The sequence below is a fragment of the Lathyrus oleraceus genome, unplaced genomic scaffold, assembly GCF_024323335.1.
Source record: "Lathyrus oleraceus cultivar Zhongwan6 unplaced genomic scaffold, CAAS_Psat_ZW6_1.0 chrUn0001, whole genome shotgun sequence".
Lineage (NCBI taxonomy): Eukaryota > Viridiplantae > Streptophyta > Magnoliopsida > Fabales > Fabaceae > Lathyrus > Lathyrus oleraceus.
In genome coordinates, this window is record NW_026112392.1 from 635330 (window position 1) to 654000 (window position 18671).

The window sequence follows — 18671 nt, forward strand, 5'->3', positions numbered from 1 at the left end:
ATTATATCATACAGAAGGAAAAACCAACAAAGGAAATTGTTAACCCAGTTCAGTCCAACATGACCTACATCTGGGGGCTACCAAGCCAGGAAGAAGATCCACTATTAGTAGTATCAATTCAGAGTTAAACTCCCCCGTTTACAACTCATCACTTAATCCCTACCCAATGCAATCTATACCTAGGAACTCCTAGATAGAAACCTCCATTTTCCATTCCTATCACTACAAATACAATGTAATGTGCAAACACCTTGAACTTGCTTCACAGCTTCATTCAAGAACATAATCACTCTTGCCTACAGGCTTTGAGTGACAAACACTCTCAGGTTTACCACTGAGAAACACATGGTAACCTTCCCACAGATTGGGAGATTTACCTTACACACACCCCTAAAAATTCATTCTAAGAGGCTTACAAAAACTAGATTACAATCAGCTATTTATAACCTAATCACCCAACTGGATTTGGGCCTTCAGAAAACTGCAGCAGACTTGTTCTTTGCTGTTGCAACTTCAGCAGAAAAATTCTGCTACAAACAAGGTCTTCAAGTTCCTAATCTCTCTCCATATATATCTCCATATTTAGAGCCTATATATATTCTGAATTAGTCTTCAAGGCCTTCACAAGGGAGTTAGGATATTCACCAGATATCCTTGCTGATCCCATGACATATACTGAATTAATCAATTCAGTTTCCTACACATGTGCGATGTCACAGACCTGATGTCGTGACATCGTACATGACATGTTGGTCCAGATGTTGAATTTCTTCAACCCAACATATTAAAACAACAGAGGTGATTACATTATTTGTTTTCTAAGATTAATGCCAATCCTGAGGTATTAACACAATCATTCCGTCCCATCTTCCATAATCTTAGCTCATGCTCTTACTAATATACAGTCTGAGTTACATGTTTAACTTTAGGAATAACTGATTCTCGTTCCTCCTGGGAAGTAAAACTCATGAATCCTTCCAATAGGGTAGAGTATCATCGTACACATCCATTACCACTCTCAGGGAGTCTACATCTAAGGCTATGAATCCGAATGAATTAATCAATTTCATACCATGACCAACCACGTCACACCTTACCAATATATACCATATACCTAACTAATCTCTTCCACACCACCACTTAGTAGGTCTCTTCCAGCTCTGTTCCTTTTAGTTATTCATAATCATAAAAGTGGTACTTCCCAGACTTACTTAAACTGAGCATGGTTCACCAGGTTGGTTTTCCCTCACGTCTGACTTCCATGATATCTCTACAGATGACCAACTACGCACTACACCTTCAGAAATCCCAATTTCAAAACTACCAATCTGACTTGTGGTAACTTGTAACTCCATCCTCAATTTGTACATCCATAACGATACACTTATGACAATTAAGACACCCTTAGCTCCAACACTGTGTGAATGTTTATACTCCGTGATCAACCAACCAAACACTCCTCAAGAAGATAAATAACAACCAGACTTCCAATAATTCACTATTACTCTTGCAATTCAATTAAAATGCACTTAAGATGAACCTTATCATTGCGACACACTTATGATTGGAATTTTCTTCTAAACCAATACCTACTACACCCTTCATCATACTGGGGTTACTTGTCTTTATGACTTGCCACGGATAATTCTCATTGTCTCCCAATAAGCTATCGTAACATAACATATTCCACATCCTACACTTAGTCCACATGCTCCAGCTTGGCTTATCTTTCATTGTCTATCCTCAATTCAAATTCTTAGAATACAAGACTCACTACTCAATAAAATGTGTGTTACTTCGCATCCATCTCAAGACAAGGAATCCCTTACACATACTTGTGACCATAATGCGACAATCACATACTTCTCTTAATACCAAGGTATAACTTCCTCCACTCCACTACATACTCTAGAAATCCTCGATGCGAGCAATCATCAACTACAAGCCTATAACTTTGTCTTAATGAATCTTAATGGTCCCATTGTACCTTTATCTGAAATGTACCCCATTACAACGGTTGTATTGCAACATCCATACTACTTCCACACTCGGTGTTCACTTGTCTTCCCATCGTAACTCTCTCAGTTCCAATTACAAAACCATTCTACTAGAATTCCTTAAATCAAACTTGTTTGCTCTTCTCCTCAACCAGATCTCATACAACCAAAACTCACTGGAGTTTCCATTACTATATAATGTGCGTTCTCCCCCTCTACACAAACTCTTATAATTGATCCTTAGGTAACTCAACATTCCATAATGGTCTCTTACTAACACTAAACTGATGACGAGCTATCCTGAATCCGATCTCCCTTCTAAGACTGGACATACTTGGTTTATCTTCTAACCTCCATTTGGTCCATACATGTTTCACTTGGAATAGGAAGCCATGTACTCGAGTCTCTCCTTAGACTTCACCACTACCTTAGGCTCCCAACAAAGCTGAACGTCCTTATCTCTCAAGTGCTTAACCACTTGCAAGATACAATTCCAAATATATATACTCCATGAAGTACTCTCGTTCTTCCAAAATATTTTAGTAGCCTTATAAACTGAAACACTGATAAACTACCTCACTTCCAGACCTTATGACATATGTGCAACATAACCATCCTTTCTCCTTTACCATACGGAATTGCTCACAATACTTATTCCATAGTAGTGAGTATATCTTATTCCACTAGCAATTCATCCCTTTCTCAAAGCTCTGACAATTCTTCCAATAGAGATCCTCAACTTCTCAACCCTGTTAACACCGCAAAATCGCTTGAATGATACACTACTCTTCAATTCCATAATACCCAAATCATAACTCCTCCGAAACTTCAATCGGGCTACCTAGTTATCCTTACTTTCTAACTCTAAGCTTGAGCATACTCTCAAAGCACAAGTTCAACCCACACTTTGGAGTCCTCATGGTCGCTCAACCATGATCCTACCTACCATGCACATAACATTAGGTGGACCAAACCCAATACTACATACAGTGATATTAAGAATCATGTTGGCTAAACACACATATGAGGCAGGAATAGATTTACTTATGATGTTTCAAGGCTAGGTCGAGAATGACCTGCTCTGATACCAATTGTAACAACCCGTATAATATTTATCTAGAATAATATCATACAAGTGTTAAATTTTGGTATTGTCACAACATAAGTGCCTAATGGCATCAATATATATATACACATGTCCAAACTAAAACATCAATGGAACATGTTATACAATAATGCCTAAAAATAAAAATCTAAGAACTATGTGCAATATCTTCATTGCACACAACTCCACAGCGGAAGATCATAATAAACAGCATTCCTTGAAACATCCATAAACAGCTTGTCAAGATTCAACTTGTAAGGATTACCTGAAAAACAACAACAACAATGGGATGAGATAATAATCTTAGTGAGTTCTCCTATCCTATGGGTCCACTCGGCTCTACAGGGTTCTAATCAATATTCAACTCATATCCAACTCAAGTCAACAAGGGAACGAAGACTTGAGCGATGGGGAAACTATCTCGCAATTGTATGGCAACATGCATCTGAGTTCTCATAACTCAACCATGATCATTATTCAGATCACGGCGCATCAATTCTCGAACGGACTTACGTCTAAGCCAGGCCCGGTTCATGCATGCCCGTATGATTCGACTTTCGCGGTGGATATCCGGTTCCCCTATGGGACTTAAACCCACTTTGAGAACCATCACTGGTATGGGACTTTACCCACTTTGAGTCTCTTTCACCGTATGGGCCTTATCCCACTTTGGTGTCCACCTTTCCCCCATGTCCTCCATGGTTGGGGCTCAAACCCAATTGAGGCTCGAATCATTGGTCCCACATCCCAATGCTTACTCATCTAAGCATACCAATAGAGATGTGTACCACCACAGAAAACACACATTCTGAATACATGATCGGTTTCACAAATCATCGGTTCCACGAACCATAACAAATTCATAAATCATAGGTGATTTCATTCACCATAATACACAACAATAACATGGCATGTTCCATACAATGTGTTTCATTCTCAATCATGGCAACAATTCGTCCACGACCTCCACATAAGCGTCGTACGAATGAATACCGTATTCTCATACATGTATCACACATGTTCCATAACCTAGATTATATTTCTAAGTTATTAATCAAGTTATTCTCCTAGGTTTCCTCACTCATCTTTGTAAGGTCTTTAATCATGTTATTTCACAATCAAACATATCAACAATGTTTAACATTCATCATAATATATTTCATAGTATTTATAAATCACACAATATTTTATAACATGGAACAATGATAACAGCCCTTTACGTTATCTTTCTAACGCATCCGTCCGTATCCAAAACGGAGTTATGATCCTTAATTAATTCGTTAATCTATTTTAATCAAGATTTAGATTAACATTTATTCATTGCATAAGTATTCAACAACAACATCTTTGGCCTTGTGGTAAGGCTTGTACAATTCCAAGGAGGTCCCGGGTTCAAACCTTATTGGTGACATATTTTAATTCATCAAATAATTAATTCATTTCAATAAATTGATCAACTGAATCAATCGATTGATCGAGAATTTCTCGATTGAAGGTGAGAATCGATTGGTTGCAGGAAAAATTCCAATCTCCATGAATTCTCAGTAACTTCTTTCCTTAAATAACTCCTATTTTATTTTCCTTTCCATCTACCAATTTTACCTACCATTTTCACATAACATGATTCTTCAACAACAACCAACACTCAAGGATTCCTCAACCTCATACACATCTTCTTAATAACCTCAACAACCATGTTCAATTACAACAACACCATAGTCATAGAAAACATGGTTAACTCATGATTCATGGAATATTTCATGAATAACTTATATTGTTATAAATTCATGTGATTAACCTCCATAACTTCAACAACAAAACACATCAAAATTAAACACCTAAGTATCACAATTTCAACAACAACAACATGATATCAACACTATATATATATATATATATATATATATATATATATATATATATATATATATATATATATATATATATATATATATATATATATATATATATATATATATATATATATATATATATATATATATATATATATATATATATATATATATATATATATATATATATTATAATATTAGGTAGTAGTAAAAATATCCCAATTGATATTTCATCTTCCAATACCAATTGACCAATTATTAATGTTACCAAAAATTTCCTCTCTTGTACTTATTAATATTGGTCTGTCTCTTTATTAATAATTAATCTCTTTAGAGCTCACTGGTTACTCTATTGGTCCCAATTGACAACATTTAGAGCACATAAGAGCTCAAATTATTAAAAATGATAATAGATAGAGTACATAGGAACTCAATAGGTCTCAACTGACAACTAATTGAGCATTTAAGGGAATATGGGATATTACAATTAAAGTCATTTTTATGCATGAAAAAATAAATGACTTTCCACTCTTAGTGAAGTAGGATGGAGCTCTTAGCTTGTTATCAGTAATAAAATGAGTGAAACATTTGGATTTGGGTATGGTTGAGTTTGAATTATATTCCATAAAGGTAGTTGACTCTTTTGTTATAAAAAAACTATAATATTGTGTTTGACATGATTATTAGTAGTTATCATTTTCTTCTTAATAATATATACATGAAAGACCAAGGTAAAGTATCATCGGAAGTAAGTCATTGACGTACCTCATTCTTTTTGTAAGAGTAAGAGAATTTCAACTTAGTTTTCATATTTTGATTAGTATTTCTACATGTATCCAAAATACTGTTGTGAATGAAAATGTATAAACATGTTTTCGTCAAGATAGATTTTTGTAAGAGTACTTAACTCAATTACTTTAAAAAAGATAAGAGGTGAGTAATTTTTCTTCTAAAATGAAAAAATAAAATGCGATGGTAGTGGAGTTATGGTAAAAACAAATTACCAAGCATGACATGATCAATACTAAGTAAACAATGTTGTTAAAAAGTTATATTCCTGCATGTGGATTCATTTTCTCGAAATTAGTGTACATAGGAACTCAATAGGTCTCAACTGACAACTAATTGAGCATTTAAGGGAATATGGGATATTACAATTAAAGTCATTTTTATGCATGAAAAAATAAATGACTTTCCACTCTTAGTGAAGTAGGATGGAGCACTTAGCTTGTTATCAGTAATAAAATGAGTGAAACATTTGGATTTGGGTGTGGTTGAGTTTGAATTATATTCCATAAAGGTAGTTGACTCTTTTGTTATAAAAAAACTATAATATTGAGTTTGACATGATTATTAGTAGTTATCGTTTTCTTCTTAATAATATATACATGAAAGACCAAGGTAAAGTATCATCGGAAGTAAGTCATTGACGTACCTCATTCTTTTTGTAAGAGTAAGAGAATTTCAACTTAGTTTTCATATTTTGATTGGTATTTCTACATGTATCCAAAATACTGTTGTGAATGAAAATGTATAAACATGTTTTCGTCAAGATAGATTTTTGTAAGAGTACTTAACTCAATTACTTTAAAAAAGATAAGAGGTGAGTAATTTTTCTTCTAAAATGAAAAAATAAAATGCGATGGTAGTGGAGTTATGGTAAAAACAAATTACCAAGCATGACATGATCAATACTAAGTAAACAATGTTGTTAAAAAGTTATATTCCTGCATGTGGATTCATTTTCTCGAAATTAGTGTTTAGTGATGTATTAAGATAGTGTGACAAAGAATTGCTAAAGTCAGGATGGCCGAGTGGTCTAAGGCGCCGGACTTAAGTTCTGGTCTTCGTGAGAGGGCGTGCTTTCAAATCCCACTTCTGATATTTTCTGATATAAGTGGCACAACAATATACTAAATAAAGTAGCACTTTTGTTTTATGTTCTTCAAATTGAAAGAACAGAAAAATCAATTATGAATAAACAAGTATAAATATAAAAAAAATCATATTAGGAGAATCACTAAAACTTGACCAATAATCACAATCTTAATTCTTAAAAAAAAGCATTTAGAAATAAACATTTTTGAAATTAAAATAGGCGGAAGTCATAAAAAAGGAATTCACACATTTAACCGAACCACTAATCAAATTGATCTAATTCGGTCCAACACAAACTAAACATGATTAAACTAAACCAAAAGGACCCAAATTAAACAGAATCCAACAAAATCGGACATGATCAAGATGATTCAAACCAATATATATAGAGAGAGATAAAATCGAGCCAGATGAAATAAAACAAACTAGAAATCCAAATCATACTAGAGAGGGAAAATGAAGGGTATACATGACCATTTCCTTAACCCATGGTCAGAGAGTCAATTCAAGTTGTATTTGATTCAATCTGGATATTTGAGCACACAAAACGAGAAACAATATATAGCGAACAAATTAGTAATACAACGGAAGAATTGTTTCTCTTCAATTAAAATCAAACCAAACACATGCGTAAACTTTTGGGGAATCAATAATGAAAGCGATGAGTAATTAAAGGAGGAGAATTAAACAAACTATAATTTCATGTCAATAACTTCGGCTTGATGCTTTTTCTTTCAGATTTCACTAAATATATAGTAGTTAAACCTTTTGCGGCTAATAACTACCAATTAAGGGGAATAAGTGAATTCTTTGATTTGTATCTGATTTATCAAATCTATTCTACGAAAGAGGATAAATATATTTAAGGGGAATAAACCAATTTTCTATCTGTCTCTAATTTGTCTTACCTAGATTGAGAAAGATGATAAAACAATTAAACAGTGATATTATTTCTTGATAGGAAACTGATACCATCATTAAAGGTATAAATAAACGTAATAAAAGTAAGTCTCATTTAAGATAAAATTTTCATCTAATTGTTTTCATGTTTCTTTATTTTAATGGGGAATAAACAACATAATTTATAACTGATAAAGACGTTGAATGACAAATTATTTTTTCAAGTGATGTCATGTGTTCCGACACTAGTATCTGATTAAAAAAATTTAATATCTCCATATTTTTGTTCTAAACTTTTAAGAAATTATGTTGCTTGCATCATATATTTTTGGATATGGCTAGACTAAACATGACTAGTAGTTTTCGTAGGCTTGTTGTTGAACAATTTTTTCTTGTACTCCATAACTATTTTTGTCTTATTGATGTACATAAGTGATGGTACCAAAGAAGTGATGATTACAATATCTTCACTTCCATTTCCTTAAAAATCATCTATATTGCGATCAATTAAACCATATTTCAGACACAATAAGAGTAGTCTACTTATGGTAAATCAATGAAAACAACAACATCTTTGTGGTTTACTATGTTGTTAACCTACTTGAGAAAAGTAATTTTTCAATAATTTATTCTCTTATTTGAAATTATTTAGAGCCACAAAATAACATATTTCATAACCGGTTTTTGGACTTAAGATATAAATTTTCTATTGGTGCGATTGAATTCATCGAAGGATTAAATTGGCACAAAAGCTCGTGCCACACGATTTTTTTTGAGGTAGATACATCAATAGTTAAGTTCGAAAACATGGCCTCGGGTCATCTTAAATGTTATATTAATGTGTCATTTTCATCAATATTCTAATATTCTTATAAAAGGTATGTGAATCTGAGAGGATTAAGGTCATTTTTATGCATGAAAAAATAAATGACTTTCCACTCTTAGTGAAGTAGGATGAAGCTCTTAGCTTGTTATCAGTAATAAAATGAGTGAAACATTTGGATTTGGGTGTGGTTGGGTTTGAATTATATTCCATAAAGGTAGTTGACTCTTTTGTTATCAACAAAACTATAATATTGAGTTTGACATGATTATTAGTAGTTATCGTTTTCTTCTTAATAATATATACATGAAAGACCAAGGTAGAGTATCCTCGGAAGTAAGCCATTGACGTACCTCATTCTTTTTGTAAGAGTAGGAGAATTTCAACTTAGTTTTCATATTTTGATTGGTATTTCTACATGTATCCAAAATACTGTTGTGAATGAAAATGTATAAACATGTTTTCGTCAAGATAGATTTTTGTAAGAGTACTTAACTCAATTACTTTAAAAAAGATAAGAGGTTAGTAAATTTTCTTCTAAAATGAAAAAATAAAATGCGATGGTAGTGGAGTTATGGTAAAAACAAATTACCAAGCATAACATGATCACTACTAAGTAAACAATGTTGTTAAAAAGTTATAATCCTGCATGTGGATTCATTTTCTCGAAATCAGTGTTTAGTGATATATTAAGATAGTGTGACAAAGAATTGCTAAAGTCAGAATGGCCAAGTGGTCTAAGGCGCTAGACTCAAGTTTTGGTCTTCGTGAGAGGGCGTGGGTTCAAATCCCACTTCTGACATTTTATGATATAAGTGGCACAACAATATACTAAATAAAGTAGCACTTTTGTTTTATGAGAATCACCAAAGGCATAAGAATCGCTCACTACAAATACAAAATCAAGAATTAATCGAAACCAACAAAATCGGACATGATCAAGATGATTCAAACCAATATATATATAGAGAGATAAATCGAGCCAGATGAAATAAAACAAACTAGAAATCCAAATCATACCAGATAGGGAAAATGAAGGGTATACATGACCATTTCCTTAACCATTGGTCAGAGAGTCAATTGAAGTTGTATTTGATTCAATCTGGATATTTGAGCACACAAAATGAGAAACAATATATAGCGAACAAATTAGTAATACAACGGAAGAATTGTTTTTCTTCAATGAAAATCAAACCAAACACATGCCTAAACTTTTGGGGAATCAATAATGAAAGCGATGAGTAATTAAAGGAGGAGAACTAAACAAACTATAATTTCATGTCAATAACTTTGGCTTGATGCTTTTTCTTTCACATTTCACTAAATATATAGTAGTTAAACCTTTTGCGGCTAATAACTACCAATTAAGGGGAATAAGTGAATTCTTTGATTTGTATCTAATTTATCAAATCTATTCTACGAAAGAGGATAAATATATTTAAGGGGAATAAACCAATTTTCTATCTGTCTCTAATTTGTCTTACCTAGATTGAGAAAGATGATAAAACAATTAGACAGTGATATTATTTCTTGATAGGAAACTGATACCATCATTAAAGGTATAAATAAACGTAATAAAAGTAAGTGGCATTTAAGATAAAATTTTCATCTAATTGTTTTCATGTTTCTTTATTTTAATGGGGAATAAACAACATAATTTATAACTGATAAAGACGTTGAATGACAAATTATTTTTTCAAGTGATGTCATGTGTTCCGACACTAGTATCTGATTAAAAAAATTTAATATCTCCATATTTTTGTTCTAAACTTTTAAGAAATTATGTTTTTTGCATCATATATTTTTGGATATGGCTAGACTAAACATGACTAGTAGTTTTCGTAGGCTTGTTGTTGAACAATTTTTTCTTGTACTCCATAACTATTTTTGTCTTATTGATGTACATAAGTGATGGTACCAAAGAAGTGATGATTACAATATCTTCACTTCCATTTCCTTTAAAATCATCTATATTGCGATCAATTAAACCATATTTCAGACACAATAATAGTAGTCTACTTATGGTAAATCAATGAAAACAACAATATCTTTGTGGTTTACTATGTTGTTAACGTACTTGAGAAAAATAATTTTTCAATAATTTATTCTCTTATTTGAAATTATTTAGAGCCACAAAATAACATATTTCATAACCAGTTTTTGGACTTAAGATATAAATTTTCTATTGGTGCGATTGAATTCATCGAAGGATTAAATTGGCACAAAAGCTCGTGCCACACGATTTTTTTTTTGAGGTAGATACATCAATAGTTAAGTTCAAAAACATGGCCTCGGGTCATCTTAAATGTTATATTAATGTGTCATTTTCATCAATATTCTAATTTTCTTATAAAAGGTATGTGAATCTGAGAGGATTAAGGTCATTTTTATGCATGAAAAAATAAATGACTCTCCACTCTTAGTGAAGTAGGATGAAGCTCTTAGCTTGTTATCAGTAATAAAATGAGTGAAACATTTGGATTTGGGTGTGGTTGGGTTTGAATTATATTCCATAAAGGTAGTTGACTCTTTTGTTATCAACAAAACTATAATATTGAGTTTGACAAGATTATTAGTAGTTATCGTTTTCTTCTTAATAATATATACATGAAAGACCAAGGTAGAGTATCCTCGGAAGTAAGCCATTGACGTACCTCATTCTTTTTGTAAGAGTAGGAGAATTTCAACTTAGTTTTCATATTTTGATTGGTATTTCTACATGTATCCAAAATACTGTTGTGAATGAAAATGTATAAACATGTTTTCGTCAAGATAGATTTTTGTAAGAGTACTTAACTCAATTACTTTAAAAAAGATAAGAGGTTAGTAAATTTTCTTCTAAAATGAAAAAATAAAATGCGATGGTAGTGGAGTTATGGTAAAAACAAATTACCAAGCATAACATGATCACTACTAAGTAAACAATGTTGTTAAAAAGTTATAATCCTGCATGTGGATTCATTTTCTCGAAATCAGTGTTTAGTGATATATTAAGATAGTGTGACGAAGAATTGCTAAAGTCAGAATGGCCGAGTGGTCTAAGGCGCCAGACTCAAGTTCTGGTCTTCGTGAGAGGGTGTGGGTTCAAATCCCACTTCTGACATTTTATGATATAAGTGGCACAACAATATACTAAATAAAGTAGCACTTTTGTTTTATGAGAATCACCAAAGGCATAAGAATCGCTCACTTCAAATACAAAATCAAGAATTAATCGAAACCAACAAAATCGGACATGATCAAGATGATTCAAACCAATATATATAGAGAGAGATAAATCGAGCCAGATGAAATAAAACAAACTAGAAATCCAAATCATACCAGAGAGGGAAAATGAAGGGTATACATGACCATTTCCTTAACCCATGGTGAGAGAGTCAATTGAAGTTGTATTTGATTCAATCTGGATATTTGAGCACACAAAATGAGAAACAATATATAGCGAACAAATTAGTAATATAACGGAAGAATTGTTTTTCTTCAATGAAAATCAAACCAAACACATGCCTAAATTTTTGGGGAATCAATAATGAAAGCGATGAGTAATTAAAGGAGGAGAATTAAACAAACTATAATTTCATGTCAATAACTTTGGCTTGATGCTTTTTCTTTCACATTTCACTAAATATATAGTAGTTAAACCTTTTGCGGCTAATAACTACCAATTAAGGGGAATAAGTGAATTCTTTGATTTGTATCTAATTTATCAAATCTATTCTACGAAAGAGGATAAATATATTTAAGGGGAATAAACCAATTTTCTATCTGTCTCTAATTTGTCTTACCTAGATTGAGAAAGATGATAAAACAATTAGACAGTGATATTATTTCTTGATAGGAAACTGATACCATCATTAAAGGTATAAATAAACGTAATAAAATTAAGTGTCATTTAAGATAAAATTTTCATCTAATTGTTTTCATGTTTCTTTATTTTAATGGGGAATAAACAACATAATTTATAACTGATAAAGACGTTGAATGACAAATTATTTTTTCAAGTGATGTCATGTGTTCCGACACTAGTATCTGATTAAAAAAATTTAATATCTCCATATTTTTGTTCTAAACTTTTAAGAAATTATGTTGTTTGCATCATATATTTTTGGATATGGCTAGACTAAACATGACTAGTAGTTTTCGTAGGCTTGTTGTTGAACAATTTTTTCTTGTACTCCATAACTATTTTTGTCTTATTGATGTACATAAGTGATGGTACCAAAGAAGTGATGATTACAATATCTTCACTTCCATTTCCTTTAAAATCATCTATATTGCGATCAATTAAACCATATTTCAGACACAATAATAGTAGTCTACTTATGGTAAATCAATGAAAACAACAATATCTTTGTGGTTTACTATGTTGTTAACCTACTTGAGAAAAATAATTTTTCAATAATTTATTCTCTTATTTGAAATTATTTAGAGCCACAAAATAACATATTTCATAACCGGTTTTTGGACTTAAGATATAAATTTTCTATTGGTGCGATTGAATTCATCGAAGGATTAAATTGGCACAAAAGCTCGTGCCACACGATTTTTTTTTGAGGTAGATACATCAATAGTTAAGTTCAAAAACATGGCCTCGGGTCATCTTAAATGTTATATTAATGTGTCATTTTCATCAATATTCTAATTTTCTTATAAAAGGTATGTGAATCTGAGAGGATTAAGGTCATTTTTATGCATGAAAAAATAAATGACTCTCCACTCTTAGTGAAGTAGGATGAAGCTCTTAGCTTGTTATCAGTAATAAAATGAGTGAAACATTTGGATTTGGGTGTGGTTGGGTTTGAATTATATTCCATAAAGGTAGTTGACTCTTTTGTTATCAACAAAACTATAATATTGAGTTTGACATGATTATTAGTAGTTATCGTTTTCTTCTTAATAATATATACATGAAAGACCAAGGTAGAGTATCCTCGGAAGTAAGCCATTGACGTACCTCATTCTTTTTGTAAGAGTAGGAGAATTTCAACTTAGTTTTCATATTTTGATTGGTATTTCTACATGTATCCAAAATACTGTTGTGAATGAAAATGTATAAACATGTTTTCGTCAAGATAGATTTTTGTAAGAGTACTTAACTCAATTACTTTAAAAAAGATAAGAGGTTAGTAAATTTTCTTCTAAAATGAAAAAATAAAATGCGATGGTAGTGGAGTTATGGTAAAAACAAATTACCAAGCATAACATGATCACTACTAAGTAAACAATGTTGTTAAAAAGTTATAATCCTGCATGTGGATTCATTTTCTCGAAATCAGTGTTTAGTGATATATTAAGATAGTGTGACAAAGAATTGCTAAAGTCAGGATGGCCGAGTGGTCTAAGGCGCTAGACTCAAGTTCTGGTTTTCGTGAGAGGGCGTGGGTTCAAATCCCACTTCTGACATTTTATGATATAAGTGGCACAACAATATACTAAATAAAGTAGCACTTTTGTTTTATGAGAATCACCAAAGGCATAAGAATCGCTCACTACAAATACAAAATCAAGAATTAATCGAAACCAACAAAATCGGACATGATCAAGATGATTCAAACCAATATATATAGAGAGAGATAAATCGAGCCAGATGAAATAAAACAAACTAGAAATCCAAATCATATCAGAGAGGGAAAATGAAGGGTATACATGACCATTTCCTTAACCATTGGTCAGAGAGTCAATTGAAGTTGTATTTGATTCAATCTGGATATTTGAGCACACAAAATGAGAAACAATATATAGCGAACAAATTAGTAATACAACGGAAGAATTGTTTTTCTTCAATGAAAATCAAACCAAACACATGCCTAAACTTTTGGGGAATCAATAATGAAAGCGATGAGTAATTAAAGGAGGAGAACTAAACAAACTATAATTTCATGTCAATAACTTTGGCTTGATGCTTTTTCTTTCACATTTCACTAAATATATAGTAGTTAAACCTTTTGCGGCTAATAACTACCAATTAAGGGGAATAAGTGAATTCTTTGATTTGTATCTAATTTATCAAATCTATTCTACGAAAGAGGATAAATATATTTAAGGGGAATAAACCAATTTTCTATCTGTCTCTAATTTGTCTTACCTAGATTGAGAAAGATGATAAAACAATTAGACAGTGATATTATTTCTTGATAATAACTCATACCATCATTAAAGGTATAAATAAACGTAATAAAAGTAAGTGTCATTTAAGATAAAATTTTCATCTAATTGTTTTCATGTTTCTTTATTTTAATGGGGAATAAACAACATAATTTATAACTGATAAAGACGTTGAATGACAAATTATTTTTTCAAGTGATGTCATGTGTTCCGACACTAGTATCTGATTAAAAAAATTTAATATCTCCATATTTTTGTTCTAAACTTTTAAGAAATTATGTTTTTTGCATCATATATTTTTGGATATGGCTAGACTAAACATGACTAGTAGTTTTCGTAGGCTTGTTGTTGAACAATTTTTTCTTGTACTCCATAACTATTTTTGTCTTATTGATGTACATAAGTGATGGTACCAAAGAAGTGATGATTACAATATCTTCACTTCCATTTCCTTTAAAATCATCTATATTGCGATCAATTAAACCATATTTCAGACACAATAAGAGTAGTCTACTTATGGTAAATCAATGAAAACAACAATATCTTTGTGGTTTACTATGTTGTTAACCTACTTGAAAAAAATAATTTTTCAATAATTTATTCTCTTATTTGAAATAATTTAGAGCCACAAAATAACATATTTCAGAACCGGTTTTTGGAGTTAAGATATAAATTTTCTATTGGTGCGATTGAATTCATCGAAGGATTAAATTGGCACAAAAGCTCGTGCCACACGATTTTTTTTGGAGGTAGATACATCAATAGTTAAGTTCAAAAACATGGCCTCAGGTCATCTTAAATGTTATATTAATGTGTCATTTTCATCAATATTCTAATTTTCTTATAAAAGGTATGTGAATCTGAGAGGATTAAGGTCATTTTTATGCATGAAAAAATAAATGACTCTCCACTCTTAGTGAAGTAGGATGAAGCTCTTAGCTTGTTATCAGTAATAAAATGAGTGAAACATTTGGATTTGGGTGTGGTTGGGTTTGAATTATATTCCATAAAGGTAGTTGACTCTTTTGTTATCAACAAAACTATAATATTGAGTTTGACATGATTATTAGTAGTTATCGTTTTCTTCTTAATAATATATACATGAAAGACCAAGGTAGAGTATCCTCGGAAGTAAGCCATTGACGTACCTCATTCTTTTTGTAAGAGTAGGAGAATTTCAACTTAGTTTTCATATTTTGATTGGTATTTCTACATGTATCCAAAATACTGTTGTGAATGAAAATGTATAAACATGTTTTCGTCAAGATAGATTTTTGTAAGAGTACTTAACTCAATTACTTTAAAAAAGATAAGAGGTTAGTAAATTTTCTTCTAAAATGAAAAAATAAAATGCGATGGTAGTGGAGTTATGGTAAAAACAAATTACCAAGCATAACATGATCACTACTAAGTAAACAATGTTGTTAAAAAGTTATAATCCTGCATGTGGATTCATTTTCTCGAAATCAGTGTTTAGTGATATATTAAGATAGTGTGACAAAGAATTGCCAAAGTCAGGATGGCCGAGTGGTCTAAGGCGCCAGACTCAAGTTCTGGTCTTCGTGAGAGGGCGTGGATTCAAATCTCACTTCTGACATTTTATGATATAAGTGGCACAACAATATACTACCTCCGTTCCTATTTGTAAGAGACAAACATAAGAAATCACACAAACCAAGGAATATTTTTTTTAATTAATTTTTCTGAAAAATAAACTTGTACTTCCAAAAATACCCCTAAGTTAAACATTTAGTAGTATTAATGTTATAATTAAGCCAAATGTTGATATAATAAAAATTGGTCAGCATTTATTCTATCCAAGAATAATTACAACAAAAAAATTGGCTTTCCACATTCTCATCGTGAAAAATTAGATGCAAATTAAATTTCCCTCTATTTTTTTTATACATCTTCCCACCAAATTTTAAAAACCAAAATAATCTTCCCACCAATTTTGGTAGTATATTTGTCTTTTTTATAGAAAGAGAGTTGGTGTTTCATTTCAATCATACTAGAAATTTAGTTTTCATCTACTAGAATTAAGTCCATGGCAGATGAAAATGGTGAGCAATCTCTTTATATATTGATTACTGTGTGACACGTTAATATACTTGGCTAACATATATAGTTATATGCATGGTAATATACATGATGATATCCATTAATATATTTATACACTACCATTTTTCTTTTAGTTTTTTATTAATTTGATTGAGCAACACATATATGAAAGTCCACTGTGTGTTTTGATTATACGTTTTGATGATTTATTGCAGAGTCGGTGATAAGTGAAAGTTCTAAAAAACGGGGTTTCCTGAATAACGAAGATAGAAAGGCTATATGTCAAATATTGCTTTGCTCTAGTGATGCTAATGGAAATCTAATTGGAATTGGAGTAGTAGAACGGGTAGCGGCATCATACAATGTTCATAGAAGTTTTATTTATCGCATATGGAAACAATTAAAGGACACAGGTAATGTTTGTCATAATAGAACACAAAATTGTGGAAGGAAACGAGTTCAATTAGATTTGGAGTTAATGTGTCAAGTTCCATTATCAAAACGGTCAACCTATCGATCTCTCGCTTGTGCTCTAAATATTCCTAAGACATCATTGGTAAGGTTGCATAAGGTCGGAGTGATACGACGGCATACAAACACACTTAAGCCTTATTTAAAAGAGGATAACATGATTGCTCGTTTAAGGTTTTGTTTGTCGATGATTGACAAAAACAGCTTACCTCATGATCCGAAGTTTATTTCTATGCATAATATTGTGTTCATCGATGAGAAGTGGTTTTATATTACCAGGAATAAAGTTACTAATTACTTGCATGTGGATGAAGAAGAGCCACATAGAACCTGTAAAAGCAAAATTTTTATAAGTAAAGTTATGTTCTTATGTGCAGTAACTAGACCAAGGTTTGACAATGAAGAAAATGAGACATACTCTGGAAAAATTGGTATATTTCCTTTTGTGTATGAACAACCCGCAAGAAGGAGTAGTGTCAACAGAGTTGCGGGGACAATAGAAACAAAGCCTATAGCTTCTGTTACAAGAGAGGTGAACAAAGCATACTTGATCAATAAAGTTCTACCTGCCATTGAGAACATGTGGCCAAGAGAAGATGTAGGGAAGAAAATCTTTATTCAACAAGATAATGCAAGGTCACATATTAATAAAGATGATCCGGATTTTTGTCGTGCGGCAAGTGAAAGTGAGTTTGATATTCAATTGACATGTCAACCCCCTAATTCACCAGATTTGAATGTCTTAGACTTAGGCTTTTTCAATGCCATTCAATCTTTACAGCAAAAGGAACCGGTAAAGTCAATTGATGAGCTTGTTGGTGCAGTTCAAAAAGCATTTGATGAGTTTTCTACTGTGCAATCCAACAAAATTTTTAGCACTCTTCAATCATGCATGATTGAAATAATGAAGATAAATGGATCTAACAAGTATAAAATTCCCCATATGAAGAAGGACATGCTATATAAACAAGGTGGCATACCGGTTCAAATGAGTTGTGATTCTTCACTGGTACAAGAAGTCACTGAATATCTTCAAAATTATGATTCTTAATTTTTTCTTTTACATGGAATGCAATATTATAAGAATATTTAATGATACTGCAATATTATAAGAATATTTAGTAGTGTTATTTTTTGGAACGTTATATATACTGCATGCTTTTTAAGAATTTCCAACTATATACTTCATTCTTATCATTACTATGTTCTATTCTAAAAAAATCTATTTTTATTAAAAAAAAACAACAATAGCAGTAACATATGAAAAACAATAGAAATAAGGTACTACTCGTTAATTATCACAAACTGCATCGTCAAAACAACACTCCATGGCACAAACTGCATCGTCAAAACAACACTCCATGGCACAAACTGCAAATGTTTCGACAAACTATATTTTGGTTCATAGTGCAAAACAACACTCCATGGCACTTGCAGTTCATTTTCATAATTATATTCTATTCTAAAAATTCAATTTA

General features: G+C 31.6%; 1 protein-coding gene and 4 non-coding genes across 5 annotated transcripts; all 5 read left to right on the forward strand.

Annotated features, from left to right (window-relative positions):
• Window positions 1-9274: 9274 nt before the first annotated feature.
• Window positions 9275-9358, forward strand: TRNAL-CAA (transfer RNA leucine (anticodon CAA)). The gene has a single exon. It is a non-coding gene; the product is annotated as a tRNA-Leu (tRNA).
• Window positions 9359-11575: 2217 nt separating this feature from the next.
• Window positions 11576-11659, forward strand: TRNAL-CAA (transfer RNA leucine (anticodon CAA)). Its single transcript has one exon. It is a non-coding gene; the product is annotated as a tRNA-Leu (tRNA).
• Window positions 11660-13875: 2216 nt separating this feature from the next.
• TRNAL-CAA (transfer RNA leucine (anticodon CAA)) lies at window positions 13876-13959 on the forward strand. The gene has a single exon. It is a non-coding gene; the product is annotated as a tRNA-Leu (tRNA).
• Window positions 13960-16174: 2215 nt separating this feature from the next.
• Window positions 16175-16258, forward strand: TRNAL-CAA (transfer RNA leucine (anticodon CAA)). The gene has a single exon. It is a non-coding gene; the product is annotated as a tRNA-Leu (tRNA).
• Window positions 16259-16708: 450 nt separating this feature from the next.
• LOC127110547 (uncharacterized) lies at window positions 16709-18244 on the forward strand. The gene is made up of 2 exons (XM_051046124.1): window positions 16709-16724; window positions 16938-18244. The coding sequence occupies exons 1-2, from the start codon at window positions 16709-16711 to the stop codon at window positions 18242-18244; spliced, it is 1323 nt and encodes a 440-aa protein (XP_050902081.1).
• Window positions 18245-18671: the final 427 nt, after the last annotated feature.